The 27,068-nt window shown below is 44.2% G+C and overlaps 1 protein-coding gene across 1 annotated transcript in view; it reads right to left on the bottom strand.

Annotated features, from left to right (window-relative positions):
* Nucleotides 1-19,044: 19,044 nt before the first annotated feature.
* Nucleotides 19,045-27,068, bottom strand: part of CELSR1 (cadherin EGF LAG seven-pass G-type receptor 1) — a 292,313-nt gene continuing 284,289 nt past the window's right edge. The window contains 3 exon segments of the mRNA XM_043507789.1: nucleotides 19,045-21,368; nucleotides 23,720-23,984; nucleotides 24,493-24,735. Coding sequence (XP_043363724.1) covers nucleotides 21,344-21,368; nucleotides 23,720-23,984; nucleotides 24,493-24,735 — 533 coding nt within the window. The 3' untranslated portion in view covers nucleotides 19,045-21,343.

Raw genomic sequence — 27,068 nt, 5'->3', positions numbered from 1 at the left:
TCCTACTGTATTTTCCACTGCATGCATCCGATGAAGTGGGTTTTAGCCCACAAAAGCTTATGCTCAAATAAATGTGTTGGTCTCTAAGGTGCCACAAGTATTCTTCGTTCTTTAAGTATTTAATGAGTCTTTCTATTATAAATATGCTTTTTATGTACTACTGTTCTAGAAATGTATGTAAGTGTGCATAATGAGAATAAGTTGCTTTCCATCCTTGTGCTGTGCCTGTCCCATGGCAGAGAAAACATTGTTAGTGAATTTGCATTATATAATAAGACTGTTAATTTCCTAAACCTATTCTGTAGTAGCAGAAACATTTAATATTATTTTTATTTTTAAAAAAATCATGCCTGAAATTCTAAACCTCTTTTTTTATGCACAACTGAAACTATATATTTTAAAACAAGACATCTATCTATAGATTAAATGTATACATGATTCCTGTTAAATTGGTGTCTGGTGCATATGGCTCTGGGAGAAGGATGTGTTATGTCTCATATTCAGGTTCTGTGTTATGCAGGAACTGTGAGCAACAGTTTTTATTTTACAAAGAAGTTATACTTATACTTGTTTGACTCATAAACCATAAGTAGTTATGTTTTAAGATTTTACCAATGTGACGTTGCACTCCATATGTTTATGGAAATATGCTTATATGAGTGAATATAATATAACTGGAATATGCTTTATGCAAAAGGTCTCTTTTAAGGTATCATTACAAATCTTATAATCTACTGAGTGTGTTCCTCCTATTTGTATGTATGTATTATTCTTGTATCTAAAATTAGAAATATGAAGTATAATTCTGAAGTCCTATTGTAATTATGCAAAGTGTGGGCCATTAATGATGGCTTAAAATCTTGATGGCTCCCATTGACTAGGACAATTGACTGTAGATGACTCTGTTTACCTGCAAACCTCCACTGTATATGTGCGGGCCAGTCCTGGAAGAATGAAGGGGGGTCTCACTGGACATGTGAACATGTAACATGATACCAGAATCCATTTTTAACCTGCTGCTTTTCCATTTAGAAGGAGGGGTGGGACAGAGAGAGACAAAGGATTCTCGCCTTGTGCCAAAGATATAAGAGGGGGTGGAACAGAACAAAGGGGGTCCCAGTCATGCGGAATCCCCTGCTTTTCACCTAAGATGCCTGCTGGAACTAACAAAGTCTGTACTAGGGGAAAGGATTGGGCCCAGATTATGAAGGAGTCTAGTCTGTGAAAGAAACTTATTGGAACTTTTGAAAGTCAGGGGCCCCTGTGCTCCTAAATCAATCAGGCACTTTTGAAAATTCAACTTGTTTAGTATTCTTCTAACTTAGTAAAACTTTAAAAAGTTTCTCCACTGGGGATTCACCTATCTCAGTGCCTGACAGTGAGAACTCAGTGCTAAAATGTAGCAAGGTCACCTTCATTTGCACGGCAGCAACAAACTCCAATTGATAAGGAGTATGTGCTATTCTGTGAAGATGGTACTTATCAAACTTAAGAGTGGCAAAACTTGCCCAGAACTACTGGCCATCTTGATTTCAAACATGAAATATATTCACACTTTTTCTTTCAAAATAGATTTTTCTCAGGGAATGTACAGTTGTTGTGAACAATGAACCCTTGGCCCAGATAGAGGGGTAGCCACTCCCTACACTTCAGAGGAAGATAAAACACACACACACGCTGCTGAAACTACAACTTGGAGAGGCAGCTACATGCATTAAATATTGCTCAGTTTTACATTTTTATTCACCATGACAATTTGATTTTAATTTTCTTCTATTTTGAATTTTGTTTGCCTAACTGGAGGAAATGAGATTCATGATTTTGAGTGGACATGTGACACTGAAGTCTAAAGACATTTGAGTGAGATATTTGTGTCATTTCCCTTTTGTACCATATTTTATATTAAATGTTTATTAATCTAGAAAGCATTATATATAATATAGCTTTGTCTTTGTTCCTGCTCATGAGCTGAAGGTTTTTGTTAGTGTACTCAGCTATGATTCCAACATTTACTTTGAATATCATCCTCTTCTTAGGAAAAATTAGTTTCTTATCCAATTGGCAGTCCTCCTGGGTATGGTTGGGTTGCTAAAATGCTTTCATGGCTTTTTTTTTTTTTAATGTTCTGTGCTGCCTTTATGTGGCTGCCACTGTGAATAATAGGACTATTGGCCACTTCTGTTTTAGTCAAGAATGACCCGCATGAGTGCATTTCAGTACTAGTGACCTAAACTGTCCCGGCTTGAACAAAAAGCCATATTTTCCCTCCACAAGCTATAAAGAAATCGGAGCCTATGCCTATTCTCAATATTCAATGATGCACTTTTCTAAATGTTCTTCTTGATCAGTTGATGATGTTATATTATATTACACCCTGTCCCATACACAAGAAATAAACAGCCATCAGTAAAATAAACAATGTAAGAGCTAGTCAATGGTTTGACAGACAACTACTCATAGCTCCTTGGGGCAGGAACCATGTTTTCACCCTCATTTATGCAGGACTGAATCATACTGGAAGTGTTCACATCACTAATAACTTTTAACATTCAAAATACAAAACTACTACACTGCTTAAATTGTTGTATCATAAACGCACAGCTCTTCATGCTATCACTAGTTCTGCCAGTGCATAAACAAGCTCACAAATATAATGGTAAAAAAACATGTCTTTATTTCCAAAATACAATAACATCAAAATACTAACAAGATCATTAAACAAAGACCTATGAAGAGACACTCTGGAATCACAAAAAGCAACATGTTTTGGTAAATTTAGCTGACGATGATCATATCCTTCAGTCTGTTACATTTGTAGGAAAAACACTATTAGTTACTATACCACTCAAAAGGAACCCCATCTAATATTTTACAACTGTACAGTTAAAGAGAGTGCCAGCATCTAGAAATGAGTTCTGCTTAACTTAGTGTTCTCTTTCCTTGTGGTTAGTTGAATTAATCATCAACAAACAGACTAACAAGCATATCCAGCCAGTACTGAACTGGGTACAATCCTTTGGATTGTTTTAGATTTTGTACATGGGGGAATATAGTTTAATGATGGATTGTAGTCCCCAATATGCATGGCCCAAATGCCATAGTAACAGGCCAAATCTTCAGCGGTACTAAGCATGCATTGACTTGCATGAAGAACCAAAAACTTCCATGGAACACTTTTCAGCCTGATCAGCCTCTTTCAGGATTTGATATACAGTTTTTATTAAACACTTTTTAAAACAATTAAACTTATAGATCTGGCTGCATATTGCAGAGTGAATCACTAATGTTGTTGCTGTGAGAACGTGAACCTCTCAAGAATTTGCCCAAACTGATTTCTGTTCAATAGATAAAATAGTCAGCAACTGACTATATTGGAACTGGAAAAGGTTCAGAAAAGGGCAACAAAAATGATTATGGGTATGGAAGTTTCCATATGAGGTGAGCGTAATAACATTGGGACTTTTCAGCTTGGAAGAGAGAGAACTAAGGGGGTAGATGATAGAGGTCTATAACTATGGCTGATGTGGAGAAAGTAAATAATGAAGTGTTATTTACTCCTTCTCATAACACAGGGACTAGGGGGTCACCAAATGAAATTAATAGGTAGTAGGTTTAACACAAACAAAAGTATTTCTTCACAAAACACACAGTCAACCTGTGGAAGTCTTTGCCAGAGGATGTTGTGAAGGCCAAGACTATAAAAGGGTTCAAAAAAGAACTAGATAAATTAATGTAGGGCAGGTCCATCAATGGCTTTTAGCCAGGATGGGCAGAAATGGAGGCATTTGCCAGAAGCTGGGAATGGGTGACAGCGGATGGATCACTTGATGATTACCTGTTCTGTTCATTCCCTCTGGGGCACCTGGCATTGGCCACTGTCCGAAGACAGGATACTGGGCTAGCTGGACCTTTGGTCTTACCTAGTATGGCCGTATGGCCGTTCTTATGTAACTTGTCTTTACATTTATTGTTTGACATGCACTTGCCAGTTTAAAGGCAAGGGGTTAAACAGCTCCTTGTGTTGCCTTTGCAAAATGTTGTTGCACAGATTTTATTTTGGTATCAATTAAAATAAATGACTTGATGCTCAGAATTTGTAATGTTTCAGAACTCCTCCTCCTCTGAAATCTTTACTATTACTCTAGTTGAAAGAACTGTTTGGGTTTGGGGTTTTTCTGCTCATCCATGGCCAAAGTTGATCTAAACAGCTAAATCTGTTAGCTCAAGCAAACACAGTGGGGAGGTTTGTCTGCTGTCTAGCTTCTATAAATAACACGTGAAAGTAGAGAATTTGCTTAGACCAAAGTTTGAAGGGCCCGATTCTCATTTGTATTCTGGCATTGTAAATGAGACTCAGCCCCAAGATTTTACTGTTCCACTTAAAAATAAACAATACCATACATTTTTAAAAAATGAATAAGGGTTTCCTCTGGGCTCAATTCTTTTGATTTGTTTAGTGCTGATTTTTGGCAGTGTTAGGTTTTAAAACTTGCAACATCCCCTTCATTTCAATCCTAAGTCATTATAATAAATATTGTTTCTTTCACTGACTCCACACCCTGCCAGTTTATTTCATGAGTTTCACATTAATTTATTGAAGAACTGGCCAGGTATTTAGAAGTAATTAAATTAAAAAATGCTGGCACATTATCACATCAGTGTATTTCATAAAATACATGAACCAAAATACTTGCACCAGTGTACTAAAACACCTCACATCTTAATTTTCTTTTCTTTTAAGGAATGGAAAGTAATACTTATTATAATAAAACCCCCTCTCACTCATTGGTTCACTAATGCCAGCCAAGTTCAGTTTGCTACATTTAGGTATTTTGAATACAGATCTTTCCCTTTAAATATAAATGGCTATAAAATATGGTATAGTTTGGCTTGACGGGAAGTTTGCTCAGAAGCAGCCCAGGACAAGCAGGTTGTTGGTAGATACAATTTAATCATTAACAGTGTAGGGAATATGCCTTTTTTATGTAAGAAAGGACAGTGCAGGTCACTGGTGTTGAAAATCATTCACTGGTAACCAAATTCTCAGGCCCTTACTTTGGTTTGAGTCAGCCCTTAATCCAGGGTAGGCAACCTCTGGCCCGTGGGCTGGATGCAGCCCGCTGCTTCATTCATCCAGCCTGCGGCAAGTCTCCACACCATGGGCTGCAAGGCCTGAACCTCGGCGCCCTCCTGCTAGGCTGGAGTCGCGAGCACCAACTCACTGGTATGTCCCTGCAGCCCCTAGGTGGAGGGGCAATCAGGGAAGCTCCACATGCTGCCCCCACCCTCAGCACTGGCTCCGCAGCTCCCATTGGCTGGGAACTGTGGCCAATGGGAGCTGAAGGGGTGGTGCCTGCAGGCCTGGGCAGCATGCACCATGCAGAGCCGCCTGGTCCCTCTGCCTGTGGGCCAGATATGCTGGCCACTTCCGGGAGCAGCGCGAAGCCAGGGCAGGCAGGGTCTCTGCTGATCTTATCAATGTAAATAGGACTACTTGGATAAGGCAGTATTACTCCACATCAGTAAGGGCTGCAGAAGACTGGGCCCTACATGGGTATTTTTCCTATCAAGGATTGTAGGATATGGGCCTGTATCTTTATTCACTACATCCAGGGACCTTAGAGCACTTGCACATGGTCTAATAGCTGGCTTATCTTTTATTTTTTTAACGAGTAAACCAGAAGTTACTTTGTTAAATATAACACCTGCCCGTTATTTTTTTACCTCCCCCTGCCAAATCAATGCTATTTAAGTTGCAGGGTTTCATTCCTTTTCAAATCTCTATTCTATTTCCCCTCTATTCGACACTGGTGAGGCCTCATCTGGAGTACTGTGTCCAGTTTTGGGCCCCACACTACAGGAAGGATGTGGATAAATTGGAAAGAGTACAACGAAGGGCAACGAAAATGATTAGGGGTCTAGAGCACATGACTTATGAGGAGAGGCTGAGGGAGCTGGGATTGTTTAGTCTGCAGAAGAGAAGAATGAGGGGGGATTTGATAGCTGCTTTCAACTACCTGAAAGGGGGTTTCAAAGAGGATGGCTCTAGACTGTTCTCAATGGTAGCAGATGACAGAACGAGGAGTAATGGTCTCAAGTTGCAATGGGGGAGGTTTAGATTGGATATTAGGAAAAACTTTTTCACTAAGAGGGTGGTGAAACACTGGAATGCGTTACCTAGGGAGGTGGTAGAATCTCCTTCCTTAGAGGTTTTTAAGGTCAGGCTTGACAAAGCCCTGGCTGGGATGATTTAACTGGGACTTGGTCCTGCTTTGAGCAGGGGGTTGGACTAGATGACCTTCTGGGGTCCCTTCCAACCCTGATATTCTATGATTCTATGATTCTCCAGGTTTTTTTCTTGACTCTAAAAGTCTCTTCCAAATTTTTGCTACATCAGTCTTGGTAACAAATCAAAACAGGCCTTAAACTTTGTTTCAGTACAATTAAGACACTTTCAAAACAAGTATATAAATCCGTGATACTCAGACTGTGGCTCGCAAGCTGCAAGTGGCTCTTTAAGTGTCTCCTGTGGCTCTTTGCAGCACATGATATTAAAACACTGTGTAATTTAATTATTAACCAATAGGGATGCTTTCACTATGTTATTAAACAATGACGTTATCAACTTACATCACCTTATTTTCTGTGAGAATACATATATTTTCCATCATACTTTTTAAATATGAATAGTACTATAGTAAATGAAACAATGAATTCGCACTACTGTTGTTCTTTTGGGTAATGTTGATCACCCATTTGGCTCCTGAACCACTGAGGCCTAACTACCACCGGTATAAATGCTTTTCACAAACAGGATTAGAAATAATGTTCACAAAGCAGAGATGATGCTATTAGGCTATTCTCTGAAACAGATGGCACAGGGGTTGTATCCAGAGTATATTCCCTGCTCCTCAATGCTCATATTGCAAAGAAGGTTCACACAATAAATCTTGGGAAAATGAACTTAAGATTTAAGGTCTAGATACATTCTGTCTGCCTGTACTCAGCCATGTAGCAGAAACCTGTTCGTGTATCATGCCTTATAACTCCTTTCCAAATTCTATTTAGCACTTACAGTCTCCATAGAAACTCTGTTTACTTTCAGTTTAGTGGTGAGGGGCTGTAATTCCATAGAAAAGGTCTCACATGTGGAGTGTGAATGGTGGGTTTGGGGACTGAATTGCAGTGTATTGTTCAGAAATAGTGGGTCAGCGATTTGTGTTATCTGCCTTTATATATATTGTTGGTTTTGAACAAAGGGAATAATTCAAAATCTCATTGCCTTTTATGACATTTTATAACATTTGGTGTGAGTGGCCTGAATTGTTATAATGGGGGAATGGAAACGGTCACTGAACAGATGGATTTGAGAGTCTAGGATGCGCTTGGCTATGGAGAAGCTTTCTCATAGATTCATAGATTCATAGATACTAAGGTCAGAAGGGACCATTCTGATCATCTAGTCCGACCTCCTGCACAGCGCAGGCCACAGTCACCCACCCACTCCTATGAAAAACCTCACCCATGTCTGAGCTATTGAAGTCCTTAAATCATGGTTCAAAACTTCAAGGAGCAGAGAAGCCTCCCTCCAGTCAACCATGCCCCATGCTACAGAGGAAGGCAAAAAAACCTCCAGGGCCTCTCCAATCTGCCCTGGAGGAAAATTCCTTCCCGACCCCAAATATGGCAATCAGCTAAACCCTGAGCTCATGGGCAAAATTCACCAGCCAGATACCCAGAAAAGAATTTTCTATAGTAAATCAGATCCCATCCATCTAATATCCCATCTCAGGGGATTTGGCCTATTTACCCTGAATATTTAAAGATCAATTACTTACCAAAATCCCATTATCCCATCATACCATCTCCTCCATAAACTTATTGAGTAGAATCTTAAAACCAGATAGATCTTTTGCCCCCACTGCTTCCCTTGGAAGGTTATTCCAAAACTTCACTCCTCTGATGGTTAAAAACCTTCGTCTGATTTCAAGTCTAAACTTCCTGGTGGCCAGTTTATACCCATTTGTTCTTGTGTCCACATTGGTGCTGAGCTTAAATAATTCCTCTCCCTCTCCTATATTTATCCCTCTGATATATTTATAGAGAGCAATCATATCTCCCCTCAACCTTCTTTTAGTTAGGCTAAACAAGCCAAGCTCCTTAAGTCTCCTTTCATAAGACAAGTTTTCCATTCCTCGGATCATCCTAGTAGCCCTTCTCTGTACCTGCTCCAGTTTGAATTCATCCTTTTTAAACATGGGAGACCAGAACTGCACACAGTATTCTAGGTGAGGTCTCACCAGTGCCTTGTATAACGGTACTAAAACCTCCTTATCCCTACTGGAAATGCCTCTCCTGATGCATCCCAAAACCGCATTAGCTTTTTTCACAGCCATATCACATTGGCAGCTCATAGTCATCCTATCATCAACCAATACTCCAAGGTCCTTCTCCTCTTCCGTTACTTCTAATTGATGCGTCCCCAACTTATAACTAAAATTCTTGTTATTAATCCCTAAATGCATAACCTTACACTTCTCACTATTAAATTTCATCCTATTACTATTACTCCAGTTAACAAGGTGATCCAGATCCTCCTGTATAATATCCCGATCCTTCTCCGAATTGGCAATACCTCCCAGCTTTGTATCATCTGCAAACTTTATTAGCACACTCCCACTTTTTGTGCCAAGGTCAGTAACAAAAAGATTAAATAAGATTGGTCCCAAAACCGATCCCTGAGGAACTCCACTGGTAACCTCCCTCCAACCTCACAGTTCACCTTTCAGTAGGACCCGTTGCAGTCTCCCCTTTAACCAATTCCTTATCCACCTTCTGATGTTCATATTGATCCCCATCTTCTCCAATTTAACTAATAATTCCCCATGTGGCACGGTATCAAATGCCTTACTGAAATCTAGGTAAATTAGATCCACTGCATTTCCTTTATCCAAAAAATCTGTTACTTTTTCAAAAAAGGAGATTAGGTTGGTTTGGCACGATCTACCTTTTGTAAAACCATGTTGTATTTTGTCCCATTTACCATTGACTTCAATGTCCTTAACTAATTTCTCCTTCAAAATTTTTTCCAGGACCTTGCATACTACAGATGTCAAACTAACTGGCCTGTAGTTACCCTGTAGTTACTGTTCTCACTCGAGAAGAGACTCATTTGCCAAATTTTTAACTAGTTGGCAGCCCTTCATCAATTATGCAAAAAGGGTGAAATCCCCTTTTTCTGTACAGAGGCTGAGTATTCCGTATGTGTGTGTGTGTGTGTGTGCATGTGTGTGCGTGATTCACACCCGCTCCTCCCTCCCCTCCCCCACGGTTGGGTGGGGCTGCTATGCAGCCATCCTACTGCTACCACTCACTTCTCTATGCCAACTGGATAGGGTGCTGGCAGTGGCTGGTTCTGTGTTAATGTTAATCTGTGGCCTCTTTCTCTGGCCTCTCCTTGCCTTTTGTGACTATTAGCACAAAGTATAGTCAGGAATGTGGGGCTCTTTCAGTTTGGGAGGAAAGGGCTATTCACACCTTTTGTTAAAGTAGGGTTTCCAGACGGCATCCAGAGGAGGCATTTTATGGTGCTGTGTCTGTGAATCTCAGGTACAGCTTTATCCCCTTTTTCAATCTCAGCATCAGGGAGTGGGGCTGAAAAGAAGTAAATGGTGGGCGAAGAGGCCCCTTATTACCTGCTTATTCTTTCACATCCGCGCTGTTATCCTTCTTTCACTTCTGACTTTGGGAGAATGAGAGGGTGCTGGGCATGGAGACCTGCAGCAGCAGCTGGGGATGTTTGCCTGGATTGATGGCCATGGTGTCCCACAGAGGCAGCTGGGGAGAGTTGCCCAGTACTTTCCTAGTCTTTTACAAATGGCTGAAAATTGCCATGCCTCTTGTGTGATATCTTCCCAGGGAGTTTAAGGAAGGATAACAGCTATAGCTTTAGAGAGCCTCCGTTCCACAACGCTCTTACTGGAAGAGATGCCGCTAACTCTGACTGGGACAGCTAGCCTTCCTTTCCTTTCTAAAACTTCCTTCCCCACATCCTCCTCAATTTCTTTGCTCTTTGGCCCTGTGCTCCTGGTTCAAAGGGAGGGGCTGAAATTGGGCTCAGGGATCACTCCAAGATATTTTGGGTGATTTGAGCTCTCTCTCTGCCCTAAAAGAAGCCGAGCTTATTCGCTCTCCTCCTGCTCTGGGACCCACTTCACGATCTCTTGAGGAGAGTGATGGGGCTTGGGAATGGCTCCCCAAGAAGCTGGATGGCCTGGGACCAACTTACCCAGGACGGTGTGTATCATGGCCCTACTGCAGCAAGGTCTCACTTGGTCCACCGAGCTGCTGCGGGGCAGTGGGGAGCTACTGCCTTGCCAAAAGGCCTTGGTCACACCTGTCGACGGGGAATTAGCGGAGGGAGGTGTACCGTGGTAATTGGCGCGACACAGTAGTACCAGCCAGAGTCCGTGACACGCCCCTCAAGCTGGGGGGGAGCACTGATAAGAGTCAGTGACGCGCTCCTCAGGCAGGGGAGTGCTGGCAAGAGTCTGTGGCGTGTCCCACAGGCAGGGGAACGCTGTCAAGAGTCAGAGGTGGGGTGGCAGGGGTAGGGGAACACAGGCCCACCCGACTCCACTGCGTTCCAGCCCAGAGTCCTGACAGTGGCGAGAGTATAGGGTCCCGCCACTGGGTCAGCGGGGATCCATCTGCAATAAGCTGACCAAACACTAACTCACTGCACTGTTCAGTTCCACCCATGGGCTACTTCCTAGCCAGTCTCCCTCTGGTTCCTCCAACTCATCAGGATATTCAGCTGCTGGTAGCTCCAGCTCACCCTCAGCGTCGGGCTCATTCGAGCTAGGGTCGCTGCCCGGCTCCTGTACTTCCTCAGGGTACTCTGCAGCTGGCAGTTTTGGCAACCCGAGTCCGTCATCTGGGTCAGGTTTCCCTGGTCCAGGACGTCCCCTGGTTCGGCAGCAGGGTCTACAGGGAGCAGCCTGTGTCTGTCTCCTTCCCTGGTAATGCCCTGACTGGGCTAAGGGCCCTACCTTTTGTGCTTCCTGTTCCACCCCTCCCCTTTTGGTTCGGAAGGAGGCCACCCCAGCTCCCTACACCTACTTCTTTCTATTGCATGGGTCCCCATGGGTCAGATGGGCCTGCATTTTCCTGAGAGGTCTCAACTTGGGCTATTGATAGGGAACACCTGGAAGACCTCTACAGGAGTGGAGCAAGGGGAGGGATCTGGTCATGGTGGCCCCTTATCACACTCTCCAATGCACCACCATGTTGCGCAATGGACACTTGACAAAATTACGGTACTTAGTGATGGACATTGGTCGGGGAAATGTCATTCAGTCATTCAATTTTTTGAAAAATTACCACAGACATCAGAATTTTTACCACGGACACTTGTGTCCGCATACAGATACGTTGCTAACTCCTGCTCCAATGTCCATGCTGTGCAGCTTGAGAGGAGAGGAGGAGGCAGCTAAGTTTGTCAGTGAGAGGCTGGGCTGTCACTGCAGGTCTGAGGAACTTAGGTGTGCTCTGCCGAGTAGCCCTTCAGTTGTCATTCCCCTTACGGAGATGGGGAAGGAAGCTGCTTGCCATTGGCTGTGGCCTCTCCAGTCCTCCTACCTCCCTTCCTTCCTGGGGTGGGGTTGTGGGAGCTGAGGCAACCCTGCCCAGATTGCACTGTGATGAGGGTGGTGAAGCCAGAGACGAGGAAGTTACTCACCTTGTGCAGTAATGGAGGTTCTTTGAGACGTGTGTCCCTGTGGGTGCTCCACTTTAGGTGTTGATGCACTCCTGAGCTTGTAGCCAGAGATTTAAGGTAGCAGTGCCTGGTTGGGTTGCACGTGTGCAGACCCCATCTTACACTGCCTCAGGCAGTTAACTGATGCTGTGCGGCCAACCCCTCACCCCCCACACTTCCTACTCTACTGCAGAGTCCGTATAAGCTAGAACACTGAAGCAGAGGGGAGGAGGGAGGGTAGTGGAGCACCCACAGGGAGACACATCTTCTTTTTACATCTTGAAGAGCCTCCGTTACTGCACAAGGTGAGTAACTTTCTCTTCTTCTTTGAGTGCTGTCCATGTCCTTTGGGTGCTCCATTTCAGGTGACTTCAGAGCAGTGCCCTCCGGAGGAAGGAGGCAGCTTCGGAGTTGAAGTCATAGTGAATGAGAGCACCGTGTGAGCAAACAGGGAATCGAAAAATGCTTGTTGTAGCAATGCATAGTGTTGTGTAAATGTGTGCTGTGAAGTCCAGGTTGCAGTTCTGCAGATTTCTGCAATAGGGCTGTTGTTGAGAAAGGCTATTGATGTTGAGAGACTCCTAGTAGAATGTGCGCAGATCCCCTTGGGCGGTTGTCGCTCGTACTGGAGATAGCAAAGTTTGATACAGTCTGATATCCATTTGGACAGGCGATGTTTAGAAATGGCGTGTCCTTTGGATTGATCAATGATGGAAAAAAATAGTTTTGGAGACTAGCAAAACAATTTAATTCTGTTGATAAAAAAGGCAAAAGCCCTGCGGATGTCCAAAGTGTGCCTACTGGCTGTATGTGGCTTTGGGCAGAATGTGGCTAAGTATATAGTTTGGATGAGGTGAAAGGATGATACCACTTTAGGTAAAAATTTAGGATGTGATCTGAGACATACTTTATCTTTAAAAAAGATGGCATAGGGTGGGTCAGCCATGAAAGCCACTAGTTCTCCCACCCGTCTGGCCAATGTAATGGCCACTAGAAACGCAAACTTCATAGAAAGGTGTAATAAAGAGATTGTAGCTAAGGGCTCAAAAGGGGGTCCGGTGAGGCATGGAGGACCAGATTGAGGTCCTGTGGTGGGGCAGGTTTTTTCATGTCTGAATAGGCGCTCAAGAGGCCCTTTAAGAAGCATTTGGTGATGGGATGTGTAAAAATAGAGAATCTGTTGATTTTATGATGAAAAGCCGTAATGGCTGACAGGTGGCCACGGATTGTGGGTATAGAAAGTCCAGTTAGTGTGAGTTGCAGTAGGTAGTCTAGAATAAGGGGTAAAGAGGCTGACACAGGTGCAGTCTTTTTATGTTGGCACTATGATTCGGAACGTTTCCACTTATGTGTGTATGTGTGCTGGGTAGTTTTCCTATGGCTGTTTAACAATATGCTCTGTATTTCTGTGGAACATGTCATTTCAGATCCCGAGAACTATAGAGTAACCAGGCTTTGAGTTGAAGATTGTGGGGGTCCGGATGGATGATGTGTCCTGCGTCAGGAGTCAAGGCAGAAGCGGGAGCTTGCACGGTAGACAGACTGCCATGCAGAGAAGGTATGGATACCACATTTGTCGTGTTCATGTGGGGGCTACTAGGATTACTCTGACCCTGTCCTGTTTTATCTTGTCGAGTACTCAGTGTATGAGGGGGATGGGGGAGGAAGGCATAGAGGATGGGGCGTTCCATTTGATGAGGAAGGCATCGCCCAGAGAGTGACGGCCGAGTCTTCCCCTGGAGCAGAATTGGGGGCATTTGGAGTTTTGTGAGGTTGCAAAGAGGTCTATTGTTGGGACCCTCCACAATTGGAAGACATCTTGGATGGCCTGTGTGTTCAGCTCCCATTCGTGGTCTTGATAGAACCTCCTGCTCAGAGCATCAGCCAGATAAGTATGATGCTATCACGTGGACGTTGTGTTTGATGCACCATTGCCAGAGGCACATGGTTCCATGCATAGGGAATGTGATTGTGCTCCCCCTTGTCTGTTTACGTAGAACATACTGGTGACATTGTCCATGAGGATCTGTATCATTTTGTTTTGGATCCAGGGCAGGAAGTGTGAGCAGGCATTACGAACCACGCAAAGTTCCAGCAGATTGATATGAAGTTGGGACTCTGCTGTAGACCAGTGGGCCGATACAGAATACGTCAGTAGGTAAGCCTCCCAGCCTAGGAAGGACACATCCATAGTAAAGGTAAGGGTAGGTGGATTCTGTATGAAGGGCACTCCGGTGAAGTCGTTGTCGGGGTTGGTCCACCATAAAAGGGAATCCATGACTGTGTCGGGCAAGGTGAGGAGTCTGTGCATGCTGTGTCTGTGAGGAATGTACTATATACGTAGTCAGGCTTGAAGATAGCGCATGTGTAACCTTGCGTGATGGACGACACAGGTCACAGTGGCCATGTGGCCCAGAAGCTGTAGGCACGTCCTGGCAAAAACCTGCGGGTTGTTCCATGCTGTTGAGACTGAGGTGGCTAAAGTCTGAAAGCATTTTATTGGAAGGGAAGCAGTTGCTTCGAGGGAGTGGAGGTCTGCCCCAATGAATTTGCTGGACTGGTGTTAGGGTGGAATTTTGAAAGTTTATTTGAAGCCCTAAGGAGGTAAAGAGATGGATCATATGTTGGGTGGACTGTACGGCTGTCTGCAGTGTTGGTGCTTTCAGCAGGCAGTCGTCCAAGTACAGGAATATCATTATGCCCTCTCTGCGTAGGTGGGCCGCTACTACGGTGAGTACTTTGGAAAATACCCTCGGCGCAGTGGAAAGGCCAAAGGGTAGGATCTTTTACTGAAAATGGTCCTGTGCTACTGTAATCACAGAAATTTCCAATGCAATGGGTGGATCGATATGTGAAAATACAAGTCCTGGAGGTTGAGGGCTGAGAACAAGCGCCCCTCCAACGCTGGGATTATGGTGCTTAGTGTGACCATTTTGAATCTTTGCATCTGTACAAATTTGTTGAGTTGCCTTAAGTCGAGAGTAGGTCTCCAACCTCCTGTTTTTTTCTGTGTGAGAAAGTAGTGGGAATAGAACCTTTTCCCTCTGTACTTGGCTGGTACAGGTTCTATGGCTCCTAGGGATATAGAATGGTTCACCTCTTTGCAAAGTAGGTGTTCATGAGAGGAGTCCCTGAAGAGGGACAGGGAAGGGCTGTGGATAGAGGGCTTGGAGGTAAGGGGGATGGAGTACCCAGTTTTGATGATTTCCAATACCCATCTGTCCTTGGTGATAGAATGCCAGATAGGGTCAATTGGGATTTGGCAATCTCCATAGATTTTTCCATTGGTAGATGGAGCCAGCATTGAGAACAATGAGGTTCTCGATCCCTCGACCAAGACTTCAGATCTGCTCTCTGGAGATTGATGGTTGGGAAGCAGTAGTCGAGGAGGCGGATTGCCTTCTCCTGGGGGTTTTCTGTCTATGGCTCTGCTGGTTGTAGAACCTGTTGCGCTGAGTGTATGAAGGGATTTGGAATCGCTGCTGAGTTTGGTAATTTGTTCGTTGTCTCTTGTTCCTAGGTGTGTGGATACCTAGGGATCGTAAAGTGGCCCTGGAGTCTTTCAGTGTGTGTAATGACTCATTGGTCTTGTCTGCGAAGAGCTTGGCACCTTTGAACGGTAAGTCCTCTACAATGGACTGTTCGGGCTTTGGAAAGCCAGACAGGTGAAGCCAGGAAGCTCTCCTCAGCAGGGGAGGCTCTACCAATTTTACCGCCCCAAGCAGTTGCCACCAAATTGCTGCCGCGCTGAAAGCTGCTGTGGTGGGAAGAGCGGCGGAGCTGCTGCTGAATTGCCGCCACGGGACACGGACTGCCGCCCCATTCTAAATGCTGCCCCAAGCACCTGCTTGGAAAGCGGGTGCCTGGAGCCGGCCCTGCTCCTCAGAACGACCCCTGTGGCTATGGATCTCGCTGCGGAATCAGCACAGTCAACGGTGGCTGGAAATGCTGTTCTAGTGATGAGGTCACACTCCGGAATGATGGCTTTTTACTGCTCTCTTTTGTCTTCAGGAATAGTGTTTGTAAATTTGGAAAGGCTGGCCTAGGTATTGTGATTGTATTTTTCCAGTAGGGCCTCAAAATTGGCAGTTCTCAATTGTAATGTTGCAGCTGAGTATGCTTTGTGACTGAACAGATCAAGTCGTTTCCAGTCTTTATCGTATGAGGTATTCATATAGTGTGCTTGCTTGCCCCTTCCATTTACTGCGTCGAATTTGGCGTTGGATGTGAGAAGAGAAATTCAGTGCCTTTGGCTGGTATGTAACATTTCTCATTAGATCTTTTACAACTAGGTGGAATCATTGCTGGGGTTTGCCAGAGTAATTTGATAGGATCCATAATTGCCTCATTCATGGGGAGGGCGATTTTGGATGAAGTAGACATATGTAATATGTCCACTAACTTATGGCACTGGAAGCTGCCACGCTCTTGTAGAGGTCCTGAAACTGCCTGAAATCCTCTGTTGTGTTGGGAGGTGGAGGCATAATTGTGTCACCCAGGGGGAAAGAGGAAAAATGAGTGTCAGCTATGTCATCTAGGTCTGAAAATTCCTCCTGTTCTTTGGTCCCCTGTTCGGGGACACTAGGGGGTGCGTGTGAGGGCAGCACAGGTGGTTGGTGTGCACCAGTTGCGGGCAGAGTGTTGGGTATTTCCTGTTTTTGTTGTTGTTGTTGGTTTGGGGCCCATGGTTGCCAGAATGGCCATTCTGGTTGGAATGGCATAGGAGGCATTCAAGGCTGGCTGAACCAGGGTTGGTTTGCAAAGTTTGCAGAGAAGCCAGTGGCTGGTGGTGCCTCTGTGGCAGGACTAATTACAGGAGAGGAATGTTGAGGCAACCCTATCACGTCCTCTCCACTATAGCAGCGTGTTCGACTGTGGAGAGCTGGGCTGGGAAAAAGCCCTGTGTATCGTGGCGACATTGGTACTGGGGGAGGGAGGACTGAGGTACTGATGAGACAGATAAGTCTCTGTGGTGCAGGAGTTGCTGTGATGAGGCCAGGGTCTGTACCAGTGTGATAGGGGAACACGGTACCGTATGCTGCATTGTATTCACAGGTGTCTGGCTGAAATTCATAGTGCCAACAGTCGGTGGCAGCACGAGTGCTGAAATGTTTGGTACCGAGGGTTTACTGGCTGTTGTAGGTGCCGAGACGTGGGGTTTAACTTTCCCCTTAGCGCTTGGGGAAGAGCTCGAGTGTTTAGCTCTCTGCTTTTTGGTACCGGAGGGCCCCGGTGTGTCGGCCGGGAATATAGCCGGTGTTACCGGGTTGGCTGCTATCAGAGTGCTTTTTCTTAGAGGACTCCGAGGCCAGGGATGTGGTCTCCATCTCTTTGCTGCCTTTTTGGCAGTTTGGTCAGGCTGCTTTGCCCTTGAAGAGGGGCCTTTGTTCGATGCGGCCGCAGGCGATTTCTGGCCAGGAGGGGTTCATACCTCCTGGTCAGACACTGGGCAAAGAGATTTCTCCATGAGGAGAAGCTTCAGCTGTAAATCTCTTGCCTTTCTTGTGCGTGCTTTGAGGTTGTGGCAGTGCAGGCACTTTTTTTATACAAGTCCCTCCCTGAGACATCGGCCGCACTGTGAGTGGCCGTCTGAGAGCGGTGTTGACAGCTGGCAGGTAGCGCAGCGTTTAAAGCCTGAGGGGCAGGCCTGCCCCAGGAGCGTAGTCTCTCAGTTGTATGGAGAGAGAGATGGCTGTAGAGCTGCTGCAGTCACTGCCGTTGCATCCGATGAAGTGAGCTGTAGCTCACGAAAGCTTATGCTCAAATAAATTTGTTAGTCTCGAAGGTGCCACAAGTCCTCCTTTTCTTTTTGCAGATACAGACTAACACGGCTGCTACTCTGAAACCTGCAGTCGCTGGGTAAATGAAACTTAGGGTTCTATGAGGAAAATACTTTTATTTTTTTGAGACAGGGCAAGAGAAAAGGGAGATAGTATTTCAATGAGGACTACCAACTACAGGTGAAAAGGGAACAGAAGAGGGAATTAATAGCAACTGCGAGGTGCTCTGACTCGAGCCAATGGCGGTAGAGAAGGAAGTGTGGGGGTGGGTTGGCTGCACAGCATCAGTTAACCGCCTGAGGCAGTGTGAGACGGGGTCTGCACATGTGTGGCCCAACCGGGCACTGCTACTTTAAATCTCCGGCTACACACAAGGGGCACATCAACACCTAAAGTGGAGCACCCACAGGGTCAGCACTCAAAGAAGAACCAGACCTTTCCTTTTGCCTTTGGCTTTCTCAGCCTACCTCTCTCCCCAAAGTCTGCAGGGGCACCAGCCACAATGCCTCACGAGGGGAAACGTACCGAAGGGAAAAATTCCCCAGAAGTCAAATACAGCCCTGGGATGGGGCTGGGCATTAGCCGGACATCTCATGGAGCCCAATAACCAGAGATTTGAAATGAGAGTATGGAATTTCCCTCAGTAAAGCAGCAGGGAGGACTGCCTGAGCCAGTATGGGGGCAAAGCAAATCTAGTGGGAACTTCAGAGGCAGGCTTTCTGCTGCTGCGAGCAGCCTGAAGTGCCCATTATAATGGAGCTGTGGACATTAAGCATGGTGAAGAATTATCTAAGATTGTATTTGATATCTCAGAACCTAGTGAAGGCATCCAGAATTGTAATTTTCAAGCAAAAAAACATCTTATACTGGTTTGCTGCTTGGAATGTTCTAGAAGGAAGAACCACAGCAGATAACTAAATGGGGGAGTCAACCTAGAGGTTGTAACTGAACCAAATGGTAAGATGCTCATACATGGTCAAATCAGATTGGTGCAATCTGTGGCCCTGATTCAGCAAGCTCATCTGCATGGACAGAGCTCCGTGCTTGTGCGGAGCCCTATTAACTTAATCATAATAAGAAATGGATTCATAAATTTCAGCATTAGAAAGGCATCAGGTTTCAGGAAAGGACATCTTGGGAGAATATGACATGTAGCATCCAGCTCGCAGATATGCCCATTGGCATATTCAAAATAAGGCTGGATGCTACAGGGTTATGCACAAGCTAATTTAATAGGTATTTCCTCTTTCTAATTTCTATGCTCAGCAACCTTCCTCAGAAGCATAACCAAAGATTTAAAATCTCGTAAACAGTGCTACTTTGGTGATAAACATTCTTAGAGTTTTTCAACCTTTCTGTTTCACAGGAGAGTGATTGTTATCAGTACAAACATTACTTCTGTCTGCATTTTCAAACAACTCCTTTACAAACGATAGGAAATGCTACTCAAAAGTTCATCCATTTCTACTTCATTGCTCCATGAAAAATAAACAGCAAGAGCAGGAATACAAATTAAAAATCTTAATTTATTCACCTTTCATCTGTGCTGCAATTCCAGTGTTCTGCACATTAATAAATACATATTTTGTTAAAAAACCTCCAGTGTTTAACCTGCCATAAAGTTTTAACAAGTCATAAAAATAGGTTGTAATTTTTCTGTCATTAATACAACTGACACATTTACTGAAACAGTTCTGATTGAAATAAAAACTAACTACATCTCACTGGGGCAAAATATACATACACAGATGCAAAATGATTAACACAGGTTGTACATGGTATGTGAGCACAGTCACGTGTGATAGACACTTCAACATAAAAAACTTTTCAATCAGAAAATTTCACGCAGTATGTTGAATAATTTTTTTTAAAGAGACAGTATCCTTTCCCCTTTCCAAAGGCCTCAAGGAGATTTAAAAATGCATAAGGATATAATAAAACCAATATTACTACAGTATATGCTTTTTTTTGGTTAATTTCCTGCATTTGATCCAGCCTGACATATTGTTTCTGTTTCTTCTTTCTCACATGCACATTCATACAAAGGACCAGCTATTAACTTTTCAAAATGATAACTATGAAAAATTACTATCCTGTGAAATACATAACACTAAGAAAAGGTAGATAACAAATGTATCATTTTCATAAGTGGAATTTTAAGGACTCATTTTGAGTCATATATTCAAGCCAAAAGGAACTGCTAACAGAAACATTTCCCTACATACTTATTGTGGACAACTATTTTTCACATCTTTTTTTTTTTTTTTAAAACACTGTGAAAAGATGAGTTTGGCAGACACTACACACGATTCTTACACTTGTGAAAATATGTTTAGTGCGCATGAAACATGAAATTGTTTAATACTTGTGTTTGTATTGCAAAACAACAAGATAGCCAGCAATTTCCCAAACAGTTAAGAAATGAAACACAGATTTCCTTAAAGACTCATGTTGCTGCTCCAACTGGCAAAATGCTGACTTAGAGTAAAAAATAAAAAGTAAAACAAAGCAGAAAGCCTCACACACGATTTGTGTAATGGGGAACTGCACAAGTGTGTCCTCAGAACAAGATCCTGGTTGTTGCTTAGTAGGAAAAATGTGATGAAAAGCTAAGTCAAAAAGTGACTAGCATGTAAATTACACAAGCTTTATTTTAATAGGGCAATATTGTAAACCAGAATTGATTTCTCTCCAAGAACTGTTTTGAAATCTTTATCTAGCTGAAGATACGATGTCTTTTAGCTGGGAAATTCGATTTCTGTTCTTTTTAATGTAAACACCAAATAAAAAAATATGGGAGAAGAGGCCAAAACACCTTCAAAACAAAGGAAAATTTTTTGGTGTTTGTTAGTAGAGGTTATCAAAAATACACACTGCATCCTTAAAATATTCCATAATCTGGAAACAGAAACCTATAAATTATATTTATAAATTTAGACTCAACCGTTTCACTGTAGTATTTTAAAAACTGCACTGCATTTTAAGGTGGATTTGATGCAAACACGAGTACATTATCAAATGCCAAATTCAAGTACAACTGTGCAATTTTTAATATAAAAAATAATCAAGAGCTCTTCCCATTGATTTCCTAGCATCAAATGAAGAATATCAGCATAAATGTAAAATATACAAAGGAACTTTTCCTTCTTTAGAGTCACCATACAAAATATATAAAATTATCTACATTTTTTTATATTTATATATTTATATATATAAAGGACATTTTTTAAGACACTGTGTCCATCAAAGGCTGGTAAAGATGCTGGCATAGATAAGGAAGGGCACTTGGTGTGATATTCTTCTCTCTAGAGTTCACGAAGCTGAATGAAAGTTCACACTGTAAGAGAACAAGACCTCAGCTAGAGGCATCTTCTAGTGCTTTTCTTAAGGCTGATAATTTGACTTATTGTAGGTCCACTGGATTAAAGACAATTTGTTCTCCTTGTGTAAGTAATTATGGGCTGCACATATCAGCAGTTCCTGCAGCATTGCTGTGACTCTGTCAACACTTCTTATAATCATTCATCCATTGTAATGAGTCTCTGTTACATCTCCATGCATTTTGGCACAGTTACATATTCACACAGCCATTGAATGTACCACAATGTAGCCTTATCATGCATGTCTTGGGCACTATTTTTCATGTATGAGCAGTCAGAAGTCTGCCATAATGTGTGACAGCACAGGAAGGAGTACCATCCTCATCCTCGATATGCAGCATCGCCTGTGAAATCCAAGGTACCAAGGAAGTGACATCACAGCAAGTAGTCCCCAGGTGGAAAAGTCATCACTATTTCCTGATGATTCAAATTGAAGTTTCATTACTGCCTCTGTTCATGAGAAGAAGTAACCATGCAGGCTTAGGGTTAAATAGAGACAGGCAAACAATTGCAAGTGAAACTACCTATTCCATTTTAGTAAATTACCATGCTTCACCAAGTGCTTGCAAGGCAGAGGCCGCTCTTGTTACAAAGGACAAAATAAGGCAGAAGAAAGTTATTTACAGGAGATGCAGACAGAAATGCATTATGAGAGGAAGGCCTGTACAATGCATGTAATTGGTAATGTTGAGGAGGAGGCGTGCATTTCATAAACTACTGAAATCCTACACAGTGTTAGAAACTTTGCATTTCAAACAGACTCATGCCATAGTTTATACATAAACGGTACAAAGATGTAACAGAATATATATATATTCTTTAGCATTGTAGGCTGGCCAGCTATTCCCTATGAGTGAATAATTCTACTGATAGCAGCGACTAGCTACTATTAGTGAGTAATACTTAGGCTTGTTGGCTAATTGGGGAACATTCCCATAGCCAACTTCCAAAGATCAGAGGGTAACTTTTCAGATGGAGCTTAGAGAAGTCTGTGTACCAGTTTGGAGCTGGTGGAGCTGGTCACGGTGTCATGGTTTAGGCTGTGTTAGCGATTTCCTTATGAAAAGAATTAGGATATTTATTATTATTGTGGTACTTAAAGGAAAACTGAATATGTAAAGTAAAGTTTGGCTAAAGAAAGAATGTATAGGTATGTCATTTTCATAATCTGAATTTTGGACATGTTACTAGACATGATTACTAATGAAACAATCATTCCATGAATATCTGTTTTAGGAAAGTCTGTGCTGTACTTGGGATTAAAATCTAGCTTTAGTTCATAATGGCAAATATATGCACCAATTTCAACCCAACAGATTTACTTCTGTTAACCACATCTATGATATTTTTAGGGACTGTAGTATTGTATGTCACTTTTCTCTCCAGCTCCCTGGACTTCCCTAACAACTCTACTCATCTTCCCACAGCACTGTTCCCCCGCCCCAGCCATGCCAAGCTCCTCATGCCTTTGACCCAAACTATCCACTCCTTTCCCTCACACTGTTCCCAGCCCTCCTGAGACTCAGTTCCTCAGGGCTCCTGCACCCCGACACTGCTCCTCAACTTTCTCCCACTGCTCTCAGCCTTTCTGGCATCTTGATACTTAGAAACCCCCACCATGCTCCCACTACCCAAGATCTCCTCACTTTCGACTCCCCAGAGCATCGACTCTTTGGCATCTGCCCCCTGTGTTGGTGGCCACAGACTTTCCTAGGTCTCCAAAGCTCCTACCCCCTAAATTTACCCTCCCCTTCCTCCCACTGCATGCAGCCCTCCACACTCCCAGCACGCCCACTACCCTCCCTCCCACTGGGACCATCCCTCCCTATCTTCCTGGAGTTCCTGTCCTACTCTGCCTACTGGTGCCCCCAACTCCCTGGGACTCCTGCTGCCGACTTTCTACCCTGTCTGCACTAGACTCCCCATAGCCTCGGTCTTCAACACTGTCCTCCCTGCTCCCTAGAGCATCTGCTCAGCATGCACCTTCTCCTCTCTCTCACTGCTCCTAGCCATTCCTGACTCCCTGATGTTCCTGTCCTGGGTAACCAAAGCATCTGCTCCATAGCATCTCACGTCCCTTCCCGGGCCTCCATATTTCCCATTCCCCACCCTCAAGAGACCCTGCTCAGTGGAATCCCCCTTTCTCTCCTTCTCACTGCCCCCAAGCCCTACCAACTTCTTTTTCATCCACAGCACCAGCTCCCCAACCCCTCCCTTCCTTCCACTACCTCACCAGATCTCCCACTTCCCTTAACCCTCCCTTTCCTTCCCCCCACTACAACTGGCCTTCCCAGCCTCCTGGTCCCCCACAGCTCCAGCTCCACAACACCGCCTATTCCTTCACCACTAAGCCCCAGTCCTCTGACCACTTCCTTTCTGCCACCAGTCCTCCAAGCTCACTGATTGCCTGCAGCCCCAGCTCCTGACCCCTTCCTGCCACCCCCTACTGCCCTAGCCCTCCTGGCCTTTTTAATTTGAGGCTGCTTGAGAGGTGTTTTTTCATGTCTGTGGTTGAGGGCAAAGAGAGGGTTGCTTTAGTCTAGAGTATGTGTTTAGTTGTAATATGTTCTCAAGACATGTTTTGTCTATTTAGTGAGATGCCAAGAAGCCTTTGGGCATGGGGCGCTGTATAAATAAGAGGTTATCACAGTCATTGTCCCAAGTCTTTAATCCAGTAGCCTAGAAATCTAAAAGATGAGATGGTGCAGTCTCGTGTGGAAGAGAACCTGGGGCAGGGAAGAGAAAGGAGCAGAAGTCAGGAGCCAGTGATAGTGGGAAGACAGTCTCAAACTGGCACTTACTCAGAATCTGAGGTCTCAGCATTCACTGTTCCCACATGAACGTTCATGGCCATTCCATTGAGTTGATCTCGAGACTGTTCTCTCCGTGGATTTTTTATGGTCACCCCAGTGTCAGAGGGTGAACGAACCCCATCATTTGTCCCTAAGGAAGCAGTCCTGGATGAGATAGTGGTTTGATTATAATCCGATAACTTTTCCCGTAGTCGATTCTTCATATTCTTATCCATCAGAGGGGGAGGGTAGGTGACTTTATTTTTCAAGATGCCTGGAATAGAAAGAAAGGAGGATCAGAGGTTTTAATTATGTTGGTAATTTTATTTAATCAAACTGAACAAATGCAAAAGCATCATTTACCCTTTATTAGGCAGATTGTTTCAAGTTTGCCACCATTATTCCATGTTAAAATAAAAAGGTTAGACCCATTCAAAAACAGTCCCTACAGCTATTGCCCCTCCACAGACCTCTCTGGTTACACAGACTGAAGCCAATTTGAAGGGTATTATGCCTCTACAGAGCAACCATATTCTGCCAGAACATGAATGGTGCTGATGGCCAAGCCTGCCCATGCCTGCCTCTGGCCAAGTTTGCTGCAGATTGCTAGAGAAGCCATTAGGCTGAAGGGAATGAAGGGGGAACTTGGAAAATTCCCCACTTTTCTAATGTGGCAATAGAGGCCTTCAGCTGGATCTCTGAGTTACCGTCATAGAATCTACAAAACTTTTCACTTAATCTCTCATTTGTTTCTTTCTAACGCACTGGGTTCGCTGAGTTACCTTTCCTCTGTTCCGGGTGCTGGTTATTCTGCTGTTGTATGGGTTTGTTCTCTTTCTGTTGCCCTTCATTCTCATTTTCTCGAGGTGCTTCATTGCTGTGGTTCACTTGATTTTCCCTATGAAGCTCTACATTGACCTTTGTCTCCACTTTCAGTTTCTGCTTCCCACCTGGATCCTCCCCATCGCTTGTTGTTATGCACTCTGTGGGCCAATAGGGTTTCACATGATTGGATATAGAATCAACTGCAATGCAAAAAAACACATTGGCTCGAAAACCGCCCTTCAACAAAAGGTGAGGTTCTTCCCTCCAGTCCTGCTCAACTAGTAATATTCTTTGCAACAGTTTCAGTGGAACAGTCATTTGCAGCAGACCATTTCTAAAAATTAGCTAGCCCAGCCTGCTGCTGGAAGGCTCTATCCTACCAGTGAAATACTGTCCTAGTTGGTGGCAGTGTGCTGGTACATTGCCCCAGGTGGAGCTCAGAGAGGAATTCTGTTTCCCCAAGGCAGAATTATTCCTGGAGCTCCCTGTCACAGAGTGGGAGCAGCAGCATACTCTTCATCCCTTATGTGCCTGACTAGTTCTACTGGCCGATACATGTGTATAGAATCATAGAATCATAGAATATCAGGGTTGGAAGGGACCCCAGAAGGTCATCTAGTCCAACCCCCTGCTCAAAGCAGGACCAAGTCCCAGTTAAATCATCCTAGCCAGGGCTTTGTCAAGCCTGACCTTAAAAACCTCTAAGGAAGGAGATTCTACCACCTCCCTAGGTAACGCATTCCAGTGTTTCACCACCCTCATAGTGAAAAAGTTTTTCCTAATATCCAATCTAAACCTCCCCCATTGCAACTTGAGACCATTACTCCTCGTTCTGTCATCTGCTACCATTGAGAACAGTCTAGAGCCATCCTCTTTGAAACCCCCTTTCAGGTAGTTGAAAGCAGCTATCAAATCCCCCCTCATTCTTCTCTTCTGCAGACTAAACAATCCCAGCTCCCTCAGCCTCTCCTCATAAGTCATGTGCTCTAGACCCCTAATCATTTTTGTTGCCCTTCGCTGTACTCTTTCCAATTTATCCACATCCTTCTTGTAGTGTGGGGCCCAAAACTGGACACAGTACTCCAGATGAGGCCTCACCAGTGTCGAATAGAGGGGAACGATCACGTCCCTCGATCTGCTCGCTATGCCCCTACTTATACATCCCAAAATGCCATTGGCCTTCTTGGCAACAAGGGCACACTGCTGACTCATATCCAGCTTCTCGTCCACTGTCACCCCTAGGTCCTTTTCCGCAGAACTGCTGCCGAGCCATTCGGTCCCTAGTCTGTAGCGGTGCATTGGATTCTTCCATCCTAAGTGCAGGACCCTGCACTTATCCTTATTGAACCTCATTAGATTTCTTTTGGCCCAATCCTCCAATTTGTCTAGGTCCTTCTGTATCCTATCCCTCCCCTCCAGCGTATCTACCTCTCCTTCCAGTTTAGTATCATCCGCAAATTTGCTGAGAGTGCAATCCACACCATCCTCCAGATCATTTATGAAGATATTGAACAAAACGGGCCCCAGGACCGACCCCTGGGGCACTCCACTTGACACCGGCTGCCAACTAGACATGGAGCCATTGATCACTACCCGTTGAGCCCGACAATCTAGCCAGCTTTCTACCCACCTTATAGTGCATTCATCCGGCCCATACTTCCTTAACTTGCTGACAAGAATGCTGTGGGAGACCGTGTCAAAAGCTTTGCTAAAGTCAAGAAACAATACATCCACTGCTTTCCCTTCATCCACAGAACCAGTAATCTCATCATAAAAGGCGATTAGATTAGTCAGGCATGACCTTCCCTTGGTGAATCCATGCTGACTGTTCCTGATCACTTTCCTCTCCTCTAAGTGCTTCAGGATTGATTCTTTGAGGACCTGCTCCATGATTTTTCTAGGGACTGAGGTGAGGCTGACTGGCCTGTAGTTCCCAGGATCCTCCTTCTTCCCTTTTTTAAAGATGGGCACTACATTAGCCTTTTTCCAGTCATCCGGGACTTCCCCCGTTCGCCACGAGTTTTCAAAGATAATGGCCAAGGGCTCTGCAATCACAGCCGCCAATTCCCTCAGCACTCTCGGATGCAATTCGTCCGGCCCCATGGACTTGTGCACGTCCAGCTTTTCTAAATAGTCCCTAACCACCTCTATCTCTACAGAGGGCTGGCCATCTCTTCCCCATTTTGTGATGCCCAGCACAGCAGTCTGGGAGCTGACCTTGTTAGTGAAAACAGAGGCAAAAAAAGCATTGAGTACATTAGCTTTTTCCACATCCTCTGTCACTAGCTTGCCTCCCTCATTCAGTAAGGGGCCCACACTTTCCTTGGCTTTCTTCTTGTTGCCAACATACCTGAAGAAACCCTTCTTGTTACTCTTGACATCTCTTGCTAGCTGCAGCTCCAGGTGCGATTTGGCCCTCCTGATATCTTTCCTACATGCCCGAGCAATATTTTTATACTCTTCCCTGGTCATATGTCCAACCTTCCACTTCTTGTAAGCTTCTTTTTTATGTTTAAGATCCGCTAGGATTTCA

Source organism: Dermochelys coriacea, chromosome 1 (assembly GCF_009764565.3).
Source record: "Dermochelys coriacea isolate rDerCor1 chromosome 1, rDerCor1.pri.v4, whole genome shotgun sequence".
In the NCBI taxonomy this organism is placed as follows: Eukaryota; Metazoa; Chordata; order Testudines; family Dermochelyidae; genus Dermochelys; species Dermochelys coriacea.
This window is presented reverse-complemented; position numbering and strand designations above follow the sequence as displayed.